A 21,304-nucleotide genomic window follows, 5' to 3' on the forward strand; every position below is an offset into this window, starting at 1 on the left:
CTGCGATTACAGGCTGCGTTTCCAATGAAAAACTAGCAGTGATACTCACAATATGTGTCACTGGTGAGTCGATCGATGGTATCCTGTTTCAACTTGCTATTCTTCTTGCCCATGTTTCTCGAGAGAATCCTCTTTCTCCGCTACGATCGACCTTTTCCCCGCTATAGCGCTCCTCTCTGATCGTTCAGTTTCTTCAGGCTTGCAACAGTCTCACCGTTCGCTTCGCATGTTTCGCGAGTCAGCTACCGACCGATCAACCACCGAACTCTTTCCTCTCGAAACGGCTCGAACGTACGTGGAACAACGCGGGAAAAAAGCACGAATGCCACTCTACTTTCCCCTGTTGGACCGGCAGAACGAACCGAGTCCCGCGGGGAAACGGTTGCTCGACTTTATCTCGAGGTTATATCCAGCTTTCCTTCGGGTTTCCGTCGCCAAGTTTTCTCGCTTCGCGACCGTGTCGTGACGCGCGACGGAACCTTTGAAAATGGTACCGGTAATTGATTAAATTTGTTCGCAACGTGTACACCGAGGACGAAACTCCGTCTCGCTTTGAAAGCCTCTTTGCCCCGAATTCGCCTGCTTTGTACCGCTTCGTAGAAAGAACTCGCGCGTCACTCCATCCCCGATAGGCGTCTGGAAAAGTTGGTTTCGTACCGTCGTAGTCTGAGCGGTTCGATGCGACGTCCTTCGATTCGCCTTTCTTCCGCCACTTCGAAGCGAACCGCGAACCGCGAACCGCGAATCGCGATCCAACAACCGACCACCCTGCGCTCGTCCTTCGAAACTCCCCCTTTGCACCAGACACGAGACCAGCTATCTTTATTCCTATCTCGCAACCTTATTTTCCGAGTCTTTCCTCCGCCGAATTGGAACGAAGCTTTTGCCGGGGATAACGACCAAGAGCGAAGAAAGCGTGTCCCGGCTTTCCCGAACGTTCGGATAAATTAGTCCGGTCGGAACGTTTCGGCCAAGCCTTGGCGAATTTACTTCTCGCCGTGCGGAAACTGCGAACGTCGTTGCAAACTCGTTAGCCGAATTTCCACGGTTAATCGGTAAGATGGTAAATTGGAGGATTCGCAGCTGCGCGGATACGCGATGTACGAGAGTAGGAAGGAAAGAAGACGATTTATAAATCGCTCCGATGAACGATACCGAGGAGAACTTTGTTTCACGCGTCGCCGAAATCTCTCTGCCAGCGAAAATAGAAAGTAAATCCGGAAAGTCAAACGGTCGACTCGTTCAGGGTCTGAACGTAGAAGGGTGGAAGGATGGCGAAAGAAAAAAATTCGTGGTTGATAAATGTTGCGCGCAGTCTAGGAAAGCGATAGCCTCCGATCGGAAGGATTAAACCGGAAGGCGATTGCTTCCGACATAAACGCGATCAGCGGTCGATTCGTTTCGTTTGACGTAATATCGGAATTTCATCGAAAAATATCCTCGTTTCTCTTTGTCGGAAAACGTTGTTGGAAAACGAACTCGACGGAGGGAAAATAAATGAAAATTTGGAAGTTTCGAAGGGGGAAACTCGTCTCGTCGATGAAGGTAATTAACGTGATACACGACTATTCCTATTTCGTTGTTCTAGCACTGCCTTTCCTCCATTACGTTAATCTTCCCGAGAATAATTGCTTCGTTATTCGATGCATTATTCAGGAACGCTTCCCCGAAGGATAACAGACTGCGACGTTGCGTAAGTCATAATCCACGGATAATTCGCATGGTCCGACTAACGACCGTTCTATTTCGAATAGTGGATCTGTCGTTGAACGTTCGAACGGGAAGACTAACGGTTCGACGAAGCGTTACCGCCTATCGTTCCTTCGCTGTCGCGTATACGCGTCTACTCTGAAATTCGTATGGAAATGAAGCGTTAATGCGAGACCATTTCGCGCTCGACACAATGGCAGCGGCGTGTTTCGCCGTATCGTGGCAATTGGGCGCCACCGCGCCGCTATAACCGCGAGGAAACGTTTTCGGAAGCGAGCGAGAGATTGTTGGCACGCTTATCGCGTTTCGCGAGCACGTATAAAGTATAGTCGAGTCGACTTGAATTATTTACCTCGGCCGCCACTTGCACCTGCAGCCAGTCGAGGCCTGGCTAGTCTGGGTACCCTTGGCCTCGACTCGTCGCGATGAACCCGCGGAATGCGCTTTTTTCCCTCGCTTCTCGCACCTTGCCTATTCTATCGTTCTCACGGCTAATCGAAAACAGGCTCTCTCCGATTTCACCGTAGATAGATCTCGTATGCCGAGAACGACGCGATGCAACGCGTAGCACGATCGGCAGTCCGAAGCTTCTGCTTCCAATCTGCGCCACTCGTTCCACCAATTATCTATTCGATTAAACGATCGACCTCGTATGCCGAGAACGACGCGATGCAACGCGTAGCACGATCGGCAGGCCGAAGCTTCTGCTTCCAATCTGCGCCACTCGTTCCACCAATTATCTATTCGATTAAACGATCGACGATAAACTTTTCCATTTCAACGGGCGATCGACGAAGGAGGACAAAACGAAAATTCGACTATCGCGAGATGAAAGTCGCTCGCGCGAACAAAAGCGCAAGTTTCGAGCTGGAACACGCTCCAGTTCGAGTTCGAAGCGATTTCATCGCTGGACAGTAACGCGATTCCTGTAATTCCCTTAAACGCGAGCAAAATATCTTCGATCGGATATTCTAGCGAGAATTAGGCAATCGTCCTCTCGGACCGGAAATGCCAGAATAAGAGAAGACGAGGAATTGCCGTTGGTTTGCACGCTGTAGCGGTGAAACGTCTTGGCGGAGAAACGATTAGAGACGCGTCGAGGAAGCTAAACGTCGAACAAGGACGTTGAGTGGTCGCGTGTGAGCCGACAGGTAAGCTCGTGTCGAACAGAACAAACGCGTTCGAAGAAAACAAATAGAAATCGGAGCACACCGATCATTCTGTTGCGAGGCTGGAGCGTTATCGAATTACCGGATATTCCACTCTGTCGGGCGATATTGGCAGAAGTAGCCGACGATAGCTGCGCGCTCTCGACTCGTTGTTTCGATACGCGACCGACGTCGGTGAAAATCGCGATACAAAATTTCCTCGATATCACTTACTCTGTCTTTCGCGATAATCCACGCGTATCGAATATCGTTATCCGTGATTGGACAACGATCGAGGAACAAAAGAACCAGGCGATTCACCGTGTCCACGTTTACAGCGTTTTCGAGAATTCGTTGAAACTCGTTGGGACGGAAGATCGCGACGGACACGCGTGGAAGAATTTGAACGGAACGCTAGCGTTGGAAACTCCTCGATGTCGCATCGGTGATTATCGTTTACGGAATTACGCAACGAGAGCGAGAACGCGACGCGCGTGACGCGACGAAGAGGATATCACACTTATCAATCGAGTGAACCATTCCGTTAGACGGTTTTTAACCTCGCGTGGAACGCACCGAACCGTCGTAATCGAGTTTCATCGCGCACCGTCGAAAACTGCAGTGGGTGAGCGCAGTGATAATCGGAAAACTGGCCGCGTACCGACGTACGCGTCGACGAGCGCGAGGAACGAAGCGTGGGACAACGGTGGAAACTGCGGCGTTCGGACGTTTGATCGGTGGCCGGAAGATGCTGGCCGGTTTTTGCGCGTTTCCCGCAAAGGAACGCAGAGAGAAAGGGCGACGAAACGGTGTGGAAACTGGGCGAAGAAACGGCAGATTCGCGACAGATTCGCGGCCGGGATGCAAGTCGGTGGAGGAGGCGTTGCGGAGATTTAGCTGGTCGCAGCACTGGGTCCGTTCCATTTCGCGTATCTGGTCTCGTGGAAGGAATCGAGAGATCGATCGACTCGGTTGATCGTTCGAGATTGGAGCAGCAGGCGGATTTCCCTGGCGATTCGGCAGGTGGCAAGTTCTCGGATACGCGCGAGGATCGACGGAGGCTTCGAAGTTAGCGGTTTTCATTCATGAATTCTCACCGCTGTTGTGAAACGATCGGTGGAAAAACGCGGACCAGTGACGTCATAGCGTCGCGGTGCCTGGCGTCAGACTGGCTCGCCGATGGCATTACGTGCCAGTGCGTTGCTACTGATTCGCGCAAGCGCGAACCACCGCTCAAACCGGAGAATCCTCGATCGTTCCCTCTTTCTTTCCTCTCCACTCTCCCTGTTCCTTCCCTCTCGCTCCCTTTCCCATTCTCCGTCGCCCCTCCGCAACCCTTCGCGCGTCCTCCCACTCCCAGTCCTCCGCACCTTTCGCTCCTCTCTTACTCTCTTCTTCTCTCTTCCTACCCCAGATACCACATTCGCTCTATGCTTTCGTTTCTCTATTCGCGATACCCACCACCGCGGAGATCGCGAGATCTGTCATCCTCTTTGCCTACCCTCCATTTCCCCTTTCTTTTCACCTTTCCTTCTTTCTTTCCGTCTTTCCACCCCTCTATCCTCCGCGTTATATTCCGCGTTCTCTATTTACCCATCTGCCTCCACTTTTCACCACCAACGAGAATTTTCCGTCGCTGTTTATCACACGATCGCCTCCAGATTTCTTCCATAGATTTACGAATCCACCCTCCCACCCATCCAAGCCACTCGATACTCGCGTTTCGTCCTCCTTATCCCAATCTGTCGATATTAAACGGCTCGATTCTTTCGTTTCTTTATCCGATTTCCCAACCCTTTGCTCCGCGACCGCGTTCTCTCCTTTGCTCCCCCATGCTGTTCCGCGGTTCGAAGAATATATCGCTCGTTCGTAACTCGTTACACCGCTACTTTCGTTATTTGTCCACGTTTTGTCAAGCTTACCCTTATGCAGTCGCGTCTACCACGCGTAATAAATGTACCGCTTATCTCGCTTCCCGTCTCTCCCATCTTCCCTCTCGTAAGTGAATAATAAAGCGTACGTATTCGCGCTTTCGTGGAAACGAATGTGGCGCGTGGGTGAAATTACCAAGCCTTTCCGAGCGTAAAAATCGCCTGTCGAATCGATAGGGGCAACGGAGACGGGAAATATATCTCGTTGCTGTAGGAAAAAGACGAAAAATCGGTACTAAGAAGCAATTATATCCCGGTTGTCCTCGCAGAAAACGCGAAGACTCGACGTTTCCGTGTCGTTCGTTCGAATCGTTCTGATAAAATTAAAGACAGCGTCACGGCGACGAGTGACGAGCAAGGGTGTATTTGTCCTTCGTCGTCGACCGGGTTCCCCGTCATTTTTATCCGTCGTTAATATTTATACTCTCGTCACGACGTCTCGCGCGAGTTCCCAACTTTTAATAAATCGGGGACGCACTATATCTCGCTTATTTTCCCTTTGCTCGAACCAACGGGGGTAGTCTCCCCGTCTGTGCGTTCGTTCTCCTTACCGCGTCACTCGTCCAGCTGTCGACGTTGTTTCCCCCGATTCCACGTTGTCGAATGAAACGCGAGCGAAATGAAACTTCGAACTATCTTCCTTGTTTATCATTAGCCGGGTTGTCCATCGACCCGCATTCTATCCGGCCGTTTCGTCGCGTTTCCAATCGCGTTCCCGTCCAAACGGAGGGTCCGATGCGGACAGAGGCATTCAACGGACGCGTTTCGGGCATTGATGCCGAACTTAGAAATTGCGTTCGAGTCGAAGTCGATTTTTTGATCCCGTCGTTGATTTACGAGCAACGTAGATGCGACAAAAATGGAGCGTATTCAACGACACCGGGCGAGAGATTTATTCGCGCAGCGTGCTCGTTCCAAAGTCGCGTTTTATTGACCGAATTGATTTTTCGCCTCCAGCGTTCGATGGATTTTCGTTGTTCGGTCTCGGGATTGCGACGAGAAGAAATTTGTTCGCGTTAAAGCGGCGAGAATCGCTTCATCGGGATGGAGAAAACGACGAGTTATGGAAATCCGGTAACGCTTCGATGAAACGAAAGAAACGCACGCGCGTTACGCGATGTAACGTTGCTCGATTCGTCTTCGCGTATCTTTTCGAAACGGAAACGGAGATGCGTATAGTCAGTTATTGACCGTGGAATAAGTTTGGACGCTATCGATCGAAGAGAGCGGTGACAGCGGACGTATCGAGAGTCCGAATCGGCGAACGCGCAAGTAGCAAAGTCGATATCGCGTCAGCCTTCCCGACCCTTCGAGTTTCCACGAAATCGTAGCCGTTTTCGGACGATCTTTGCGTTTCGCGCCATGGTTCGGTGCTCGGTGGATCGACTAATTCGACCGTGGAGACATTACGGCTCCTCGACGTCGCTTCGAGTGGCCGAGAAATGACGCGAATCGTCGGACCGTGTTTGATTCGGATCGATAGACTTAAAACGAGCACCTAGAATCGGTTCCACGGTGACCCTATGAATAAAAGAACAGGGATTGCTCGGCGGTGTGCGTTAACGCGAAAACTACCTATGGAGATTCAAGAGTGTCGAAATTTACCTTTTCCCTTCGGTCTTCTTTCTTTCCTCCGGTGTGTATACGCTCTGTCGTGCGGGTATATCGAAAAGGTAACGACAAAAAAGGGCGCCACTGTGACGGGCAAGGTTGCTCGGCAACTAAGACCGACGACGAGACACAACACACGGGAGCATACGCATTCTAGGTACGTGTACCAGTTATCCGCCATTTTCGATGCATTAGTAACAAGGAATAATTGCGTACTCTCTCGACGTAGAATCGATTCGATCGTAATAGTTACTGTTCGTCACACGCGTCCGAGTTCTCGATAGTTTACTTCGAAATCGGCTCCCTCCGTGTCTTTATGCATCGCTGCCGATGAGTCACGCGGCGCGTTTTCCGAACTCGTAATTGTCGTCTTCTTCGCGGTGTATTCACCCCCTTGCAGGTCTATAGCTTACACTTTCCAATAAAATTAGTCCAAACTTTAAAGCGATAGAGATAACTTTATACCTTAACCTCCTCGCGGCTACGAATCACTCGACTGTCTCGCGAAGCGCGAAGAACGCGTTTACCTTCCCTTTCTTCGTCGATGCCATCGCCTTCGAGCCGACGAGGAAACTGCTCGGCGGTAAATAAACACGAAGACGAGATCGAAGCAAGTTCGAACGCGCCCAAACGGAACAACACGGACACTGGTCTAGCAACAGATCCGACGAGACACAGACCACTGCCTTCTCGAAATGTCTCCTCCCCTTGCCGAATCGACAAAAGGCTCGGGACAAACGAAGAACGACAAGGGTACGTTTGATTCTTTACGTAAAAAGCTCTCATTGGTCGGAAACGTCTCGACGATGCTCCTTGTCGCAGTCGACTCTGGCGTTACGAGATGTTCCTTCGTTTTATACTACGAGACGAGGTTCGAGGTACGTTTAGTTACGGGTAATTGGACGAAAGAAGAAAGAGAGCGCCGACGACGATGGAAGAGGAGACATGCGAAGAGGACGAACGAAAAACTTACGAATTTACGTTGGCTCGCGTTAAATAAGCGCGTGAAGAGAACGGCATAACGAGAAAATGTTATCCGCCAACTTTTGCGCGAGAACTGCGCCAAGTATCTGCGTAACGCGATTGCTGACCGTCGACCACGCTTGTCGTCGAGGAAGTTACGAGCAGTGAAACACGGAGGCTTGCACGTAGTCGCTACCTGGGAGTTACACGGGACCGGATTCCCCGCGGAAAATTACGTCTTTCGTCGTTGCATTTAAGCTTGCGTTGCACACCGTGCTCGTAACCACCGCGCGCTTGTCTCAAGCACGGACCGAGAGTTCTTGAAACGCTGTGCAAACGACGTCGGCTCAGCGCCATCCACGTTTCACAGATTTTCTAACGAGTTTCCAACCATATCCTCGATGGAACGATGTCGCGGGTACTTGGCGGACGAGAACCTAACCATGGTCGCGATCGAGAGGACGCGTTTTTCCCACCGTTCACCGACTCCAATTCGAATCCACGAATTTTTCTCCGCCGTCCCTTGCCAAGAAGACATCGAATGCGTCTGGTTTATTATCCTCGCCGTTTCTATTACGTCTTATTTGCCAGAAACATTCCCTTCCGGCGAACGAGCACCGTGATAACTTGGTCGCAACCGAAGCGGAAAGCGTTGCCCGTGAACATAACCGAGTAATTTGCGTTGCCTCTATTTCGCACGTCTGAGGCATTACTAACCCCGAATACGTGCTTACATTTCAGCGTCCCGTTACTTAATCTTCCTCGATGCGCCCGAGATGACAATTGTCACTTATCGACAGGAATGAATCGCGCGAAACTTAAACGACGCTGCGAACGATCGGTCGTAAAACGCGGCACTACTTCGTCCAACGATTTCATCCGACGTACTGGAATTATGAGAAAGTGTCCGAACGGGGAGACACGTCGATGACCGAATTATTGGAATCTATCGACGCACGAGTAAACAGGAATCGAAGGAATGCCATTTAGACCCGAACGAATAGACAGGAGAGTTTGTCTTCCGTTGGTATCGCGTGGACGCGAGATCGTCGGTCGTGGAAACCGTTTCGAGCAGCGATAAATCAAGTAGGAGGAGCGACGAAGGTTGGAGCCGGTTAACCTTCGCGTCCGTTTCCTCGGAGTCGCGCTGGAAAACTCGCGTTTTTGGAGCGACTGAGTCGATAAGGCAACGTCAAAACGCGCTCTCGGTTTCCTACTTGCCAACGTTCTTTTTTCGGAGAAAGATATTATCGGGGGCGAAACGAAAGCACGTGGACGAAGAGAAACGCAGGCCGTTGATCGATACGTTGATGGCCGAGGATCGATCGTAAAGAAAGAAACGGAGAGAAGCGCGTCCGCGTGGAAGATTCGGCGACTGGACTGACGGAGTTGCGAGCAGTCGAGTGGAGAAAAGGGAAAATTTTGGCGGATCGATGGACGGTCATCGATGACGGACCACGACGCGTCTCGCGACGCGACGGAGCGAGAGATCGCGAGCGAAAGGGAATTTGGGAAAAGGCGAACGAGAGACAGGGAACGAGCACTCGTTCGGCCCCGTTGCGCTTTCCTCCCAAGCGACGACGAAGCCACCCTGTATCGACCCAGCAACGCCCACCCAAACAGCAACCCCCACCATAGATGACCCTGTCTGCTGCCGCTCGCCGCCACCGAGCGTCCTCCAAAAATTTCTCTACGCGATGCATCGCGTCCTTTCTTACTCTTCTCGTCTCTTCCCTTCTCTCCGCGCCTCTCTTTCTTTCCGCCCCTTCCGCTTTCGCCGTCCCTCGCTCGACCCGAATTTGATACACCGCGGACGAGAGTCGGATAGTTACCGCGCGCATCCGCGCTTCCCACGTCTCGCGGAATTTTTACCGCTCCGGAATGATCGATGGTCGCTCGTTACGACGTCGAACGAGTCGAAAGGACTTTCAGCGTCCGCGTGCGATTTCGTCCGGCTCGAAACGCGCTTTCGCGTTCGAATTCGGCGTCCGCGCGTATTCGTTGCGCGAAGAATGCGGACAGGAACGCGTGGTCGATGCTTATCGTCGCCTCGATCAAATCCGACGAGGATGGTTTACCTTAACGAGATGCAGAACGCGACCAACCGACATCCTTCCTTTAGAAGGCAACCCCGTTTCCTTCGTAATCGATCATCGTGGCACGTTCCATTCGCGTTCGATGTAACCGCGTTCGAAGCGCGAATAATAACGCGGAAAAACGTGGAATCTCTTGTCAAAAGCGCAGGGGTAAATGGAGGATGGGTGAGTCGAAACGCTAGGGTTTAACTCGGCAGAAGCTTTCGACGCGACAAGGATGGGACCTTGGAGGCTTTTCGGGTCTCGCGTGTTACCGCGATGATATCGACGATAACGTTGAAAACGATATCAAAGTTCATCCGCGTATTCTGACGCCTCGACTCGCGCTATTCTTCCGTGCCGATACAAAAAGCATTTTGATCTTTTAATCGCATTCGTCATTAAGGATCCCGGAATGCAGCGTTTCCGAACGCGTTAGTCGATTAATCGCTCGCGATGCATTCCGGTATCTCGTTCGGAGCGTATGCGGATCCCGCGGTAACCGACGTGTCCTCGAGAGCCTGGTTCACCTCTGTTCTCGTTTTTCGCGCTTGACCGTGTTAGAAAAATTACCGTTTTTAACCCGCACCTCCTCCTGCCCCACTTCCTCGTCCTCCTCCACCACCTTTTCGACTAGTCTTTGTTCTTTCGACAACCCAGAGACAACTGTTTGCAGCTCGTTCAACGAACAGGAAAACGAACTGGAATCATTTTTCTTTCCCTTTTTCTCCCTTTTTCTCCTTTTTTCTCGACTAGCGCAGATTCGTCTTGCCGTTAATTAGCCCCTGACTTGCTAGGCAGGCGAGGATATCTCGATCACCGACCGTACGGCGTACCGAGATTAGAGATCGTCTAGAGAATTTACCAGAGTGATACCTTTGAAATTTTGCGCTCCACTTTATTCCAAGCACGAATAAATCCGAGTTACGGATCTCGCTTTCATCGCGGGATGAGTTTCAGTCGCGCCCGAATCGCGATTATAACGATGAAGATAATTCTAGTGAAATATGCGAGGATACGGCGGATAATACTTAAATTTTAGGAGAAACGTTTGGAGAAAAATGGGAGCTCTGTACGCGTTTAATTCGAGTCGGTCACGCTTCCGCTGAAAGACAGAGCAACGTTCACGACGTTTCGGGAAGTTTCGCAAATACCTTTTATTAAATCCGTTTCCTTACACTACGAATACATTTACGGTCCGTGGCTTACGCTTTACCTCGCGTGTTGGCTCACGCGTTGGCTCACGCGTCGCCCTGCGAAAAAATCGAAGTTGCGCCAGGCGTGTCGCGCGGAGGAGACCAAGTACACCGCAAATACCGCGATCCGATTATCGCTAACGAATCGTTAAGCCGCGAGTCTTCGTCGCTGAACAATCGTGAGACAATTTTCGAGATTTCCTTGGGAACGCAATTGCTTCGAATCGATTGCGAAAATATACGGTTCGCGAATGATCTAATTGAAATCGGTCGCACGCGTAACACTAGGAGGCAGCGGCGGCGGCCTACGTGTCTCTCCGCTCCGCTCCGTTCCGCGTCGATACTCACGAGACCCGTCCTCACTAGTGGGAGGCAAGGTCGGCGAGACACCGTTCGGAGGTGTGCGTTTGCGGCTGCTCAACCAGTGGTATCGCGGTGAAAATCGGCACATTCCATCCGTGGGAAGATCTAACCGAAGAAACGTTAGCACCGAAGTCGTAACGATCGCGCGAGAAAGATCGCGGTCGATCGGTTCCATAAGCGGAAGGCGTTGAAATTTACAGATGTATCGCAACATCGCACCGCTCCGGCGATCTATTCCGGCGTAACGCGTTACCATATCGAATGCTCGTTAAATCGCTTCCGGAGGAAGCGGAGAAATTCAGCGTGTCGGTGTTTCGCGGTCGGGGAAATTCGGTTTCGCGCGGTTTTCCTCTTTTCCGGGCGACCTTGGTGTTCGGAGAGGAAGGGACTAAACGCTGGCGCGCGCTAAATGACCGGGAGTCGCAACAGCGGTGGTCGGTGGCGTGGTGGTGGTGGTAGTCGGCCTCGGCACGGGGGAACGTTTCATCGGAAGCCCTCTTCCTCCCTGGCTGCTTTTCCCCCAAGGCCACTGCAGAGTGCGGATCAAGGTGTTTCGGAAGTCTTCCGAGAACAGGTAGTAGATGTAGAAGGTGATGGAGTAATTGATTATCTCCAGCAAATTGGCCAGGGCGCGAAACACCTACAAGACGACATGGCCGTAAAAACGATCGGTTCGCTCGGCGGAAAATCATGTTTCATCGAGTCAGGGCACATACGTTGGAACCATTACTATATATACCTGATAAGGATAGTTACTGAGATTGCTCTCTCGCAGAGTGACGTTCAGAATTACCATGGGGCTAACGCAGACGAGGAACAGGATGCTGGTACTGCCTAATAGGAGCACGAGTCTTCTCTCTTCCGCGAACGTTCTCGGATCCTCGTCGTTGCTCGCGGTTCTGGACAACGTCATCCGCCGACGTCGTTCGCAGGACCGTCTATAGACTATCATTATTCGTAGATTGAAGCCAGCCAAGAGGATCGTTGGTGCTACCTTGAAAACGATCTCCAGGACTACCTTGTACACCTACGCGAGAAAGTCGATCAGCGAAACGGGAATGTCGCGGTCGCGGCTTCAAAAGTCTCGATTACCTGATAAAACATCGAGTCGAGATAGGACTGATTCTCTCTCTTCTGATAAATAACTGGGCCACCTGCTGTCAGCAGGCAGGTCGTAATTTCTCCCCGAAACACGCTCGGCAGGTAAACCAGAAACGTGGCGATGGGGATCAGCACCACCGTCAAGTGTGGAGGACCGCAGAATGGTCGAGTGTGCTGGCCAGGTCTGCAAACGCTAACGTAACGCTCCACGGTCAGTGCTAGCAGCATCATCACTCCAACCCCTGAAACAATGGCCGGTTCTTAATGTCTCCTACGATCATTTTTTTTCACGCTTACCATTCAGGGGTATCCGCGAACCGATTGGTTCTACCAAACTTTTCTCAACGAGAACGAGTATAGCGGCGCATAGCGTGGTAATCGAAAGAAGAGAGGGAAACGTGAATAGGGAAAAGTTGGGTTGTTGGAGGAGAAGCGTTGAAAAAAATTCTTACCTAAACAACCGTTTCCCAAGAAAAGCTCGAGATGAGCATGATAGAAGGCTTGCGTCCAATTGCTCCATCGACCTGTCTCTTTGTGAATAAGAACCCTCAGTGCGAAGGGGATGCAGAAAAAAATAGCGAGGAGTGCCGCCGCCGAGTAACCTGTAACAACGAGATAACAAAGCTCGGTTTTATGCAGGAAATAATGCCGGATGTCTTGTCGCGCGATTCGCTCGAATTTACATAGCATTTTATACCATGTCGGATTTTTCCCGCGCGTAACGGCTATTTAAAAACTTTGCTCATTTTCCACGGTATCTCGATATCCGTACATTTAAGAAAACAAACTTTTTTCATTCTCTTTCGCAGCCGTGTACAAACAATTAAAACCCGCGGGTAACTACTACGATACGGTATCGTTGAGTTGCACGATCTCGATTAAACTACGAGAGAGAGATAAACCTGACCATCGTTAAGGTGGCAAAAAAATTAAATTAAATTGGTGGAAATTAAAATTTTTTAATTTTATTTTTCGCACGTATCATTTACACGCTTGTTATTCTTGATTAATGATCCCTGTTTAATCTTCTCCTCTTGTACGTATATTTTCAGTGTTAGAAGATACTATATGAGAGGTACCTAGGCTAGGTTTACAACACCTAACTTGAAACAAAAAATAGAGATCCTCGTGTAAAAAACGAGAGGCGTGATATTGCAATTGTCATTGTCTTTGCTATAGGTTTCATTTACATTTTATTTCTTATTTTATAAGTAGGTTTAGTTTCAATTCCAATCTCTGCTGTCATAATCTTATACTATGCCGAATCGGTAATGTCGGAAATGACACGAATATGGTAAGAGGTCTTACGAGACCCCGAGACGTGAATCATAAAAATTCATTGCGCAATATGTTTATATTATATCTCGTGTTTATATTAGATCTTATTCTTTCGTTGCATTATAAATTGCATTATGGCTGCTTTCCACCGAAGGTTATAATGTAACGAATAAACAGAATTACTGCGTCCAAAGCAAGTCGCGCGAGCGTGTAAATTATTACGAGATTTATACTATCGAAATTACGATCTTGGAAATAAATTAAAAAAATTTTTGCTTTTCCGGTATTTTTTTCTTATTTTTTACCACCGATCGCGTCGTGGTTTTATTCTATTCTAAATCGGTAATGTCGGAAATGACACGAATTTTTTTAAATTTGTTACTATAATGCATTATGCGCATATTTTGATACATCTTCTTTTATATTTTGCAAATATTTATTTGTCGATAAATAAATTTCTCGTAACTTTTGGATGATCAGTGAAGATTATCTACTTTGCTCAAAGTCGGTAACATATTAATCCTTTATACCGATAAAAAGGATAGTTTCCTTCTATGAACTCGACAAAGAAGAATCGCGTTCAATGTTTTCAATTCGTCGCAAGATGATACGTCAATAATTAATTGGCACGAAAATATTTTTTCGTACCAAGTACTGTACCAAGCATAAATACCGAGTATGAGGGTATACTACACTGAGACTATTTGCAACGTTATACGCTGACAGATAAAGGAATACTTTTAATTCGCGATAACAGAGCTGCTCGAAAGGGAGATCCGATTCTCGATATCCTCTCGTCCTTTAAATCGATCCGCGTCGTGAAAACGAAACGTGACTAAGTCCATCGGCCTTGGCTACAAGTGTCACATCGAATTACTCGTAAAAGTTTTATCTCGAAGTCGTTGCCGTCTCCGTTAAGACGGAATTACGCGTTACCTTTAAATTACGACGACTACCTAGCCGTCATCGGCCATTTCTATCCGAATTACGTCCTTTGTAATGCTGCCACGATTCAATTGACTGGCTGCTCTTCCTCCATGGATTTTCCTCTTTATTTTTCCAACGACATATATGCAAAGAGAATTCTGAACCTTCTTCCATTTAATTCGATCGAATATCATTCGTCTCGACTATTCTCGTAGTCGAACTAGTTATCGAACAGCATCTTAACCCGTTATTTTTCCTAATGGAAAAGGAACTGTTGAACTCCTCGCGCATAGTCTGCGAAGAGAAAACGAACGCGCTTCAATTTTATGGATCAATTCGCGTTTGAAATGACGGTCGACAAATAGATAAAAGTGTTATTTATAGTTCGTTATCGTAGGTAGTTACTACTCCAAGCACCGTGGGAACCTATATACGAATGCGAACTTCAAAGGACGATCCCGATAAATTGTTAATAACAATTTAGCTAATGCTACCGACATCGTATACCGGGGACAGCGTAACCTATTTTAGCGGTGGTTATGGTTTCGAGGGTCTTCTTACTGGTATAGCTTTCACAGGCAAAGAGACGAAGAAGGGTTCTCATTTCTCGATTTTGAAACGCTACGCCCTAGAAGAGGTCACGTCCGTCCCTGAACTTTGCTGTTTCACGACGTTTAATTCTGTTTGCGATACGGCGCATCGTTAAAATACACGGAATTACGATAGAAATGGAGTAAAAATACTTTGATAGAATTCACCAGCAGCTGCTGTTTTCCCCATTTCTCATTTGCTTCGTGATCATTGGCAGGGATGAATATAGCACTCGCAAAGCACGCAAAACGGACACGCCGCTTAACGATCAGTATCGCGACTTAATGGATATCGGTGTACGAAGGATGACGATAAAGCAGTCTCCCTCAAGGATACACGGTTTTACAGGAGTCCTTGCAGGCTACTCTCGATTGGAAGGTCCGCTTTAACGCGTCCGGACAAACGCGTTTCTAACGAAGAAGAATCTGTGGCGAGGACGCAGCAGCGTCGCTCCACCTTCGCAAATCCCTTCGTCTCGACGGGTTTAATGGGACCAGATATAGAGTTTAAGAAAGATAAGAAAGAACGTCCAATTTTTGAGAATTTTCTCGAAGAATTCCGTGAATGGACGATTCGGCTTTATCGCTTCGAAAAGAAGCGAGAAGAAGGTTAGGCTTTGTTCGTCGCGTCGAGGAAAATGTCGTTCTTTTTTGTGGCAACTCGCTGGTACTTTACACCAATGGCTTCCACTGCGTCAAGGGAACGCAAGTTTTAGGAATCGCGCTAGCTCGGTCGTTTTTCTCGCCATTTCGGTTAATTTATCATAGTATACCTTTCGCTTCGCAAGTCCATGGCAAAATCAAAATACTTCGTTAAACGATTTAACGGTGTACCGTGTATCACTCGTAGGAAGGTATCGCGAGAGTAAGCAACGTTATGCGAACGAATTCCGCTCGCCGCGAACGCGGATACGCGTATTTGAAGGTTTCGCAACAAAGAAACGACACTCGTAAATTCCCGAGGTACTAAGGAAAATTATTCGCGAAACTCGGTGAATCGAATTCGAGACAAGTTTCCGGTCTTTTACAGCGTCCAACGCGCCGTAACGTTTCGAGTCGACAACTTTCGACGCTTCGGCCTGGTTCTCGCTGAAAAACCTATTTCTCGAATTCAATGGGATAGCGATGACGGCGAAAGAAGGATATTCCAGGACGGTGAAGCGACGAGGAACCGTTTAATCTCGGAACATTAGCCGAAAATGATTTTACGCGCGATTCCTGTATCGAGAATCGCAGTCGCGAGACTTTCTCGAGCAAAGGAGATTATCGAACACGCCTCATATGGCACGCTCGAACTCAAGTCCGAGATATCAGTGTCTATCGGTTCCGTAGACTGCTACCGATGAATCACGGTTCTCGCTGGCGCAAACGAGAGACGCGTAATCGGCACGCGGGACGCAATCGTTATCTGCACGAGTCTGCTATGTAACTCTTCTATCGCGAGCTGGAAGAAACTGACCCCAGAGATTTACGCGGTCTTCGAGCTACCGATTAGACTTTATTGACATTACGCGCAACCAACGATAGAAGATGCCTCGATCTCTCTTCGATTTCGCGACTCGTGGAAAGAGCTGATCTAGGAATAGGCAGGCAATGCGTGGCAACTCGAGAACGATCAGCCGAAGAGTCACGATGCTAAGCCGCTTCGGCGTCGATATTACGGATGTTACGTCGATTTGACGAGTTCGAACCCGATGACAAACGGACTTTCGATCTATTCGGAGACGAAGGATAAGCTGCGGATAGCGCCTCTTCTCGGAAAGATATATTCGCCCTATTCCCTGAATCTAACGCGCGAGGGGTTGGCGAGATTACGGGGTTGCGGCGAGCGTGCGTGCGCCATGGCGCAGATCCCATCTTGACTGTGCACTTTTTCGGGAATTAACGCAACCGACGCGAGCATGCGTGCGTCAGCAAAAGCCAGACCAGTTAGCCACGGACGCGATAAAGCCTCGGCCTTTCTGGAATGCGACGAGTCGCGCGCGGAAATTAATCGCCGCGCGTAATCCTGGCCAAGTAACGTCTCTGCGCGGTTACGTATATCGCGAAGAACCCTCGGCACTCCGCGAACTAGTCGTTATGCGATAAGAATTCCGACAATGCCGAGAATCTTTCCTCGTGCGTGCTGATCCCCGCCTGTCGCTCGCCACTCATTCGTTCGACCGGCTGTCTCGCGCGCCACGAGTGATCGTTTAATCGCGAGAAAACGACAGCCCCGACTCCTTTTTCCGACTTGATCTCGCAGAAAATTAACCTTCGCTGCTGGATTTGCATAAGGAACTCGTTACATGTCTTCTTCCTTATCCGCTTATCCGTTATATAGAAGAAAACGTGGTCTACAGCGACGTCGGCTCGAAGAGTTAGAGTCGTAGCTCGAATCGCGCGATTCGATCAACCTTCTTTGCTCCGGCGTTCAGAAGTTGGCCAAAAATCTCGTTTCGCTAATCGGTTTCGATTGATTCGATTGAGCGTCGAAAGAGAAGACAAGGGTGGAAAAGAGGGAGGTCAGGTGGAAGGTGAAAGACAAAGAAGCTTCCGAGTTCCGATTGACCGGTCTTACGAACTCGAGGACGAAGTTTCTCACGGCGGGAAGCGGGTTATATGAGAGAGGTAGGGAACAGGAAGAATAGATCGCGAGGATGTTTCCCGGGAAATAGAACCGAGACGACTAGACTCGACGCGCGTATATAGAGCGTTAGAAAGGATACTTTGAACATCCGTTGACTTCGTCGAGGAACAGAAGCAGCGATGAAGAAGGAGAGAATTCCTTCGGCGTTTGCCATCGGCGTCTAATTGTGAGATTTCGACGGAAATCGAGAGAGCGAGGTATACACCGAAAGTCGCGTCTTTCTTTACGATTCGTTTCGCTAATTTCATTCGGGTTCCAGAGGAAATACGCGATACAGAGGACGGAGTTCGTAACGAACCGTGAACCGGTAGCCTGGATTTTGGTTTTACATCTTTGAGGCGCGTCGAATTTGCTGGAAGTGATCGTATCGAGGAGGACACGGATCGGCAGGGAGGACGAGGAGGATTCCAGGGCAAGGTAACAGAGTTAAACGAACGCGCGCAGGCGATGACGAACGGGGTCGAGAGAGTTGTGGGACGGAATAAATAACGCTTAGCGATTACGGTAATCGAGGTGAATCGAAGCGACGGAAGAGTAATCAGCCAGCTCCCCGCGTTTCGAGTTCTTCCTCGCGCTTCGTCTATTTAGCGGCGTCGCGACGTGGTCTGTGACACGCAACGGGATCGAAGAATCTCGCGACAGCTGTCTGGCGTGGCGACGCGACGCTGCAGAGAAAATCAAAAGGTGTCGTTTACAGAGGCAGAGGAGTCGGGAAACCGCGAGAGACGAAATAAATGCGACGAAAAAGCTGAACGAAGGAGTAGAAAGCGACGAAAAAGAGAGGAGAGTTCGTTTGGACGTTCTTCTCGTTATCCTAAGATACCGGGGACGAAACTTAAGATCGGGGCCACTGAATCTGCTTAGCTACCGAGGCAAACGCAACGACGGCCCCGCCTTCACCCTTCTGTTCCTCTCGCCTGCCGCTTTGCTTCTCTCGTCCTCTTCCTTCTCGGTCTCATGCAAATTCCGCCTGATGCCCTAGATGAACATCCGTTGCATCCGGTTAAAACGGTCTAGACCGTTTCAACGATCCTGTCCGCGCTTTTCCACGTCTACTCGCCTCCGATTTTCTTTCCCCGTGAATCGACCATGATTGACACGCTAGCACGGGCGCGCGTCCAAATACTTTCCTGCTCGATCCCGTCGTCGCGTGATTTACGCGTACAACCTATCCGATCGTCGTAGGATATCCCGCATCGGGCAGGAGTTTTCATCGATCTCGAGTTTCGTTTTTCTCCCTGGCATCTGCAACGACACCTTCGACACCCGATGACAACTTGCTTCGCGGACACGGAAAATTATTCGTTTCGCGAACGTCGACGAAAGCGGTGACAGAACGTCACCGCGAGACAAGCTCGAAACAGCCGACCTACTTTTTCCAACTGTCGCAATGGCCAGTGATCGCCATAAAATCGTACATCCAATTTCCGAGCAACTGGAACGCGGCAAACTCTCCGGACAGCTAACGAGATGTCCCTTTTCGTGCTAAACACTGTCCAAACTTTCCGCGGTTCTATCGTCGCGAACGAATTTGGAAACGGTACCGAATCTTTGAACCTGGATTCTCCGGGTGCCGAGAGAATCGGACGAAAACGATCTTCGAAACGGAATCGAGAAAATTACCGTGACTCGTGGCTACGAAGGTAACGATGCGACGCTTTGTTGTCTCGATCGAAGTTGGAAACGAAGGAAGAGAGAAGGAATTCCTGTCACGATAAACTTAATTTTATTAAACGCGACGCAGGGTGGAAAATCGGTGGCTACGCGAGGAAAATCGAAAGAATCCGTGAAATATATCGCGTTGAACGTATCGCGTTCTCGAGACTTCCGGTCTTATGTTTATATACAAAAATACTGCGTACCTCTCGATAGAACGCGAACTTGCTTCGAGTCGACTCTTGTTATCAAGACAGCTTGGATGAGCACTCGACCACGCACTACTCGCGACTGTTTTGCTTCGAGGTTCCACTGCCAGTATCGAAACGCGCGTGTGTCTCTTCGCGTGCCTTTCGGACCGTGTCCTCAACCGTCTTCGCCGCCAGCTAAATATTTTCGCCTTTACGCTGGCTTCGAGTTATACAGCTGTCGAGACGCTCCGAGACGATTCTTTCTCCGCGCCAAATCCTTGCAGCAAGAAAACACGTAAGTACGCGTAACAAATTTGCCGCGAGGAAAACATGTCGCTCGAGCAGACAGACGACGCGAAGTAAACAACTTTCGATGAACTTGGCATCTTTCCGCGGCGGCCATTGCTCCGTTGAAAATTCGAGTCTGATCGATGCGAAAATAGTGGAAACCGGTTGCGAGGCAGACAAACGCTTGGCTCCATTCTTACAATTAGGGCAAAGTAACGCGGAACCTTCAACGGATCTCATGAATATTCATCGAAAACGGTGTACTCTGCAATGTTTTAATAAACCACTTGTCGCCATATTGAATTCGATTAAATGCGATTTAATCGTTGACAATGGGGTAGGATGTATACCAATTTGCGTCGCGTGTCGGAGAATTTTCGTCTCGCGGAAAGCGGTAATGGATTCGAAGGATATCGCCGACGCGGGGAAACTGGATGAAACTGATGTACGCTCTTGTACGATCGAATTTCGAGGATCGATCGAAGAGTCGCGCGAACGCCGTCTCGTAATAAAAATAAAAATAGAAATATCCGTAGCGAAATTTTCGAGATTGCAATTCCAAGGCGGAATATTCGGTGGTATCGGATCGAACGGTCGTACGCGATGCGTGGAAACGCGTGTAAATCGCGAGATCTCCACTGAAAAGATCGACATGGACGATGAATTCGGTTAATCGCGTCGCGTTTGGCTGCCATTGTTCGAGATTTTCATCTTACGCGGGCAAACTGTCCTCGATCGATCGGTCGTAAACGACATGGTAATGTGCATCGTGGTAAAGTTAACCGAAATAATTTAAGGTACCGGAAGTTATCCAGAGGTGTTTCGGAGTTATCTAAGTTAAGCTAAGCTAGAAGAAGCTGTCTGGCTACCGTAACTCACCGCTAAGCCAGCCTGAACCATCATGGACTACCTGAAGTCGAGAAACGGACTACCCCGGGTTCTCGTCCGGTAATGCTCCAGAGAACAGCGTCCGAGGACCCCAATCCTCGCCTTTTTCCTCTGATCTTTACGGATAGACGAGACTCCGAAAACTTGGATAGCCTTTTAATCGCTTTTCTCCGGAACGATTAATTTTAGCGTTAAAATAGTTGGGAAGTTCGGTCTCCCGAGGAATGCTAATTACTTGACCTTCCAAACTCGAATCGACTTTTTGACAGTTTCGCGGTGACAATTAATGCGCCAACAATTGGACGGAATAGTTATTCGTTGCGGTATATGTTATTTAATTATTTACTTAATTACTTCGTATCCGAGAGGTGCGAGCGTCATAGTTTCAAGTTTATAATAAGATATATGCCAAGGCTGAGTTTATTGTGCGCGCTTAAGGCCATGGTGTCCAAACGTAGCCATCTTAGCGCGATGAAACCTGGTAATTGGCATCGTTTTCCAAAGATTTCTCTTTCGATCGTATTTCAGCTTTTACGTCGATAATTTTATCGATCTTATGAAACTTCGTGGACGCAATTGTGCAAGAAGAGAAGGGTCCAGCGAAAAGCCACTGCGACTTTCAACGTTTCTAAAACTACATCACGAAGAATGGTGACTAGATGTTAAAGGTTAGTTCGGGATCTTTATAAATTGTGTTTCCGCTTTAAAAGGAGGAGGAGCTAGTAACTTATCCAAGGAAATGTGCAGGAAAGAAGACGG

General features: G+C 49.1%; 2 protein-coding genes across 2 annotated transcripts in view; both read right to left on the reverse strand.

Annotated features, from left to right (window-relative positions):
* LOC108545872 (frequenin-1) overlaps positions 1-113 on the reverse strand; it is a 36,545-nt gene extending 36,432 nt beyond the window's left edge. Inside the window, exon 1 of the mRNA XM_017897684.1 lies at positions 50-113. Within this exon, the coding sequence (XP_017753173.1) occupies positions 50-113 (64 nt within the window). The remainder of the gene's footprint in view (positions 1-49) is intronic.
* A 10,280-nt stretch (positions 114-10,393) lies between these two features.
* Positions 10,394-20,557, reverse strand: LOC108545847 (probable G-protein coupled receptor B0563.6). Its single transcript, XM_017897642.1, has 6 exons — positions 20,537-20,557; positions 19,385-19,490; positions 12,551-12,700; positions 12,090-12,340; positions 11,737-12,024; positions 10,394-11,637 (listed from the first exon to the last, which is right to left on the reverse strand). Exons 1-6 carry the CDS (start codon positions 20,555-20,557, stop codon positions 11,386-11,388), a joined length of 1,068 nt encoding a protein of 355 aa, XP_017753131.1. The 3' UTR covers positions 10,394-11,385.
* Between the last annotated feature and the right edge of the window lie 747 nt (positions 20,558-21,304).

The sequence above is a fragment of the Eufriesea mexicana genome, unplaced genomic scaffold (genome assembly GCF_001483705.2).
Source record: "Eufriesea mexicana isolate 0111107269 unplaced genomic scaffold, ASM148370v2 scaffold572, whole genome shotgun sequence".
NCBI classification, from domain to species: domain Eukaryota; kingdom Metazoa; phylum Arthropoda; class Insecta; order Hymenoptera; family Apidae; genus Eufriesea; species Eufriesea mexicana.

Coding starts and splice junctions, on each gene's coding strand:
- LOC108545847 (XM_017897642.1), bottom strand. CDS start 20,557: ATGGTTCAGGCTGGCTTAGCG. Junction 12,701..19,384: donor AGTTCGCGTTCTATCGAGAG/GTACGCAGTATT, acceptor TCGTTGTTACAG/GTTACTCGGCGGCGGCACTC. Junction 12,341..12,550: donor CTTGGGAAACGGTTGTTTAG/GTAAGAATTTTT, acceptor CCATTGTTTCAG/GGGTTGGAGTGATGATGCTG.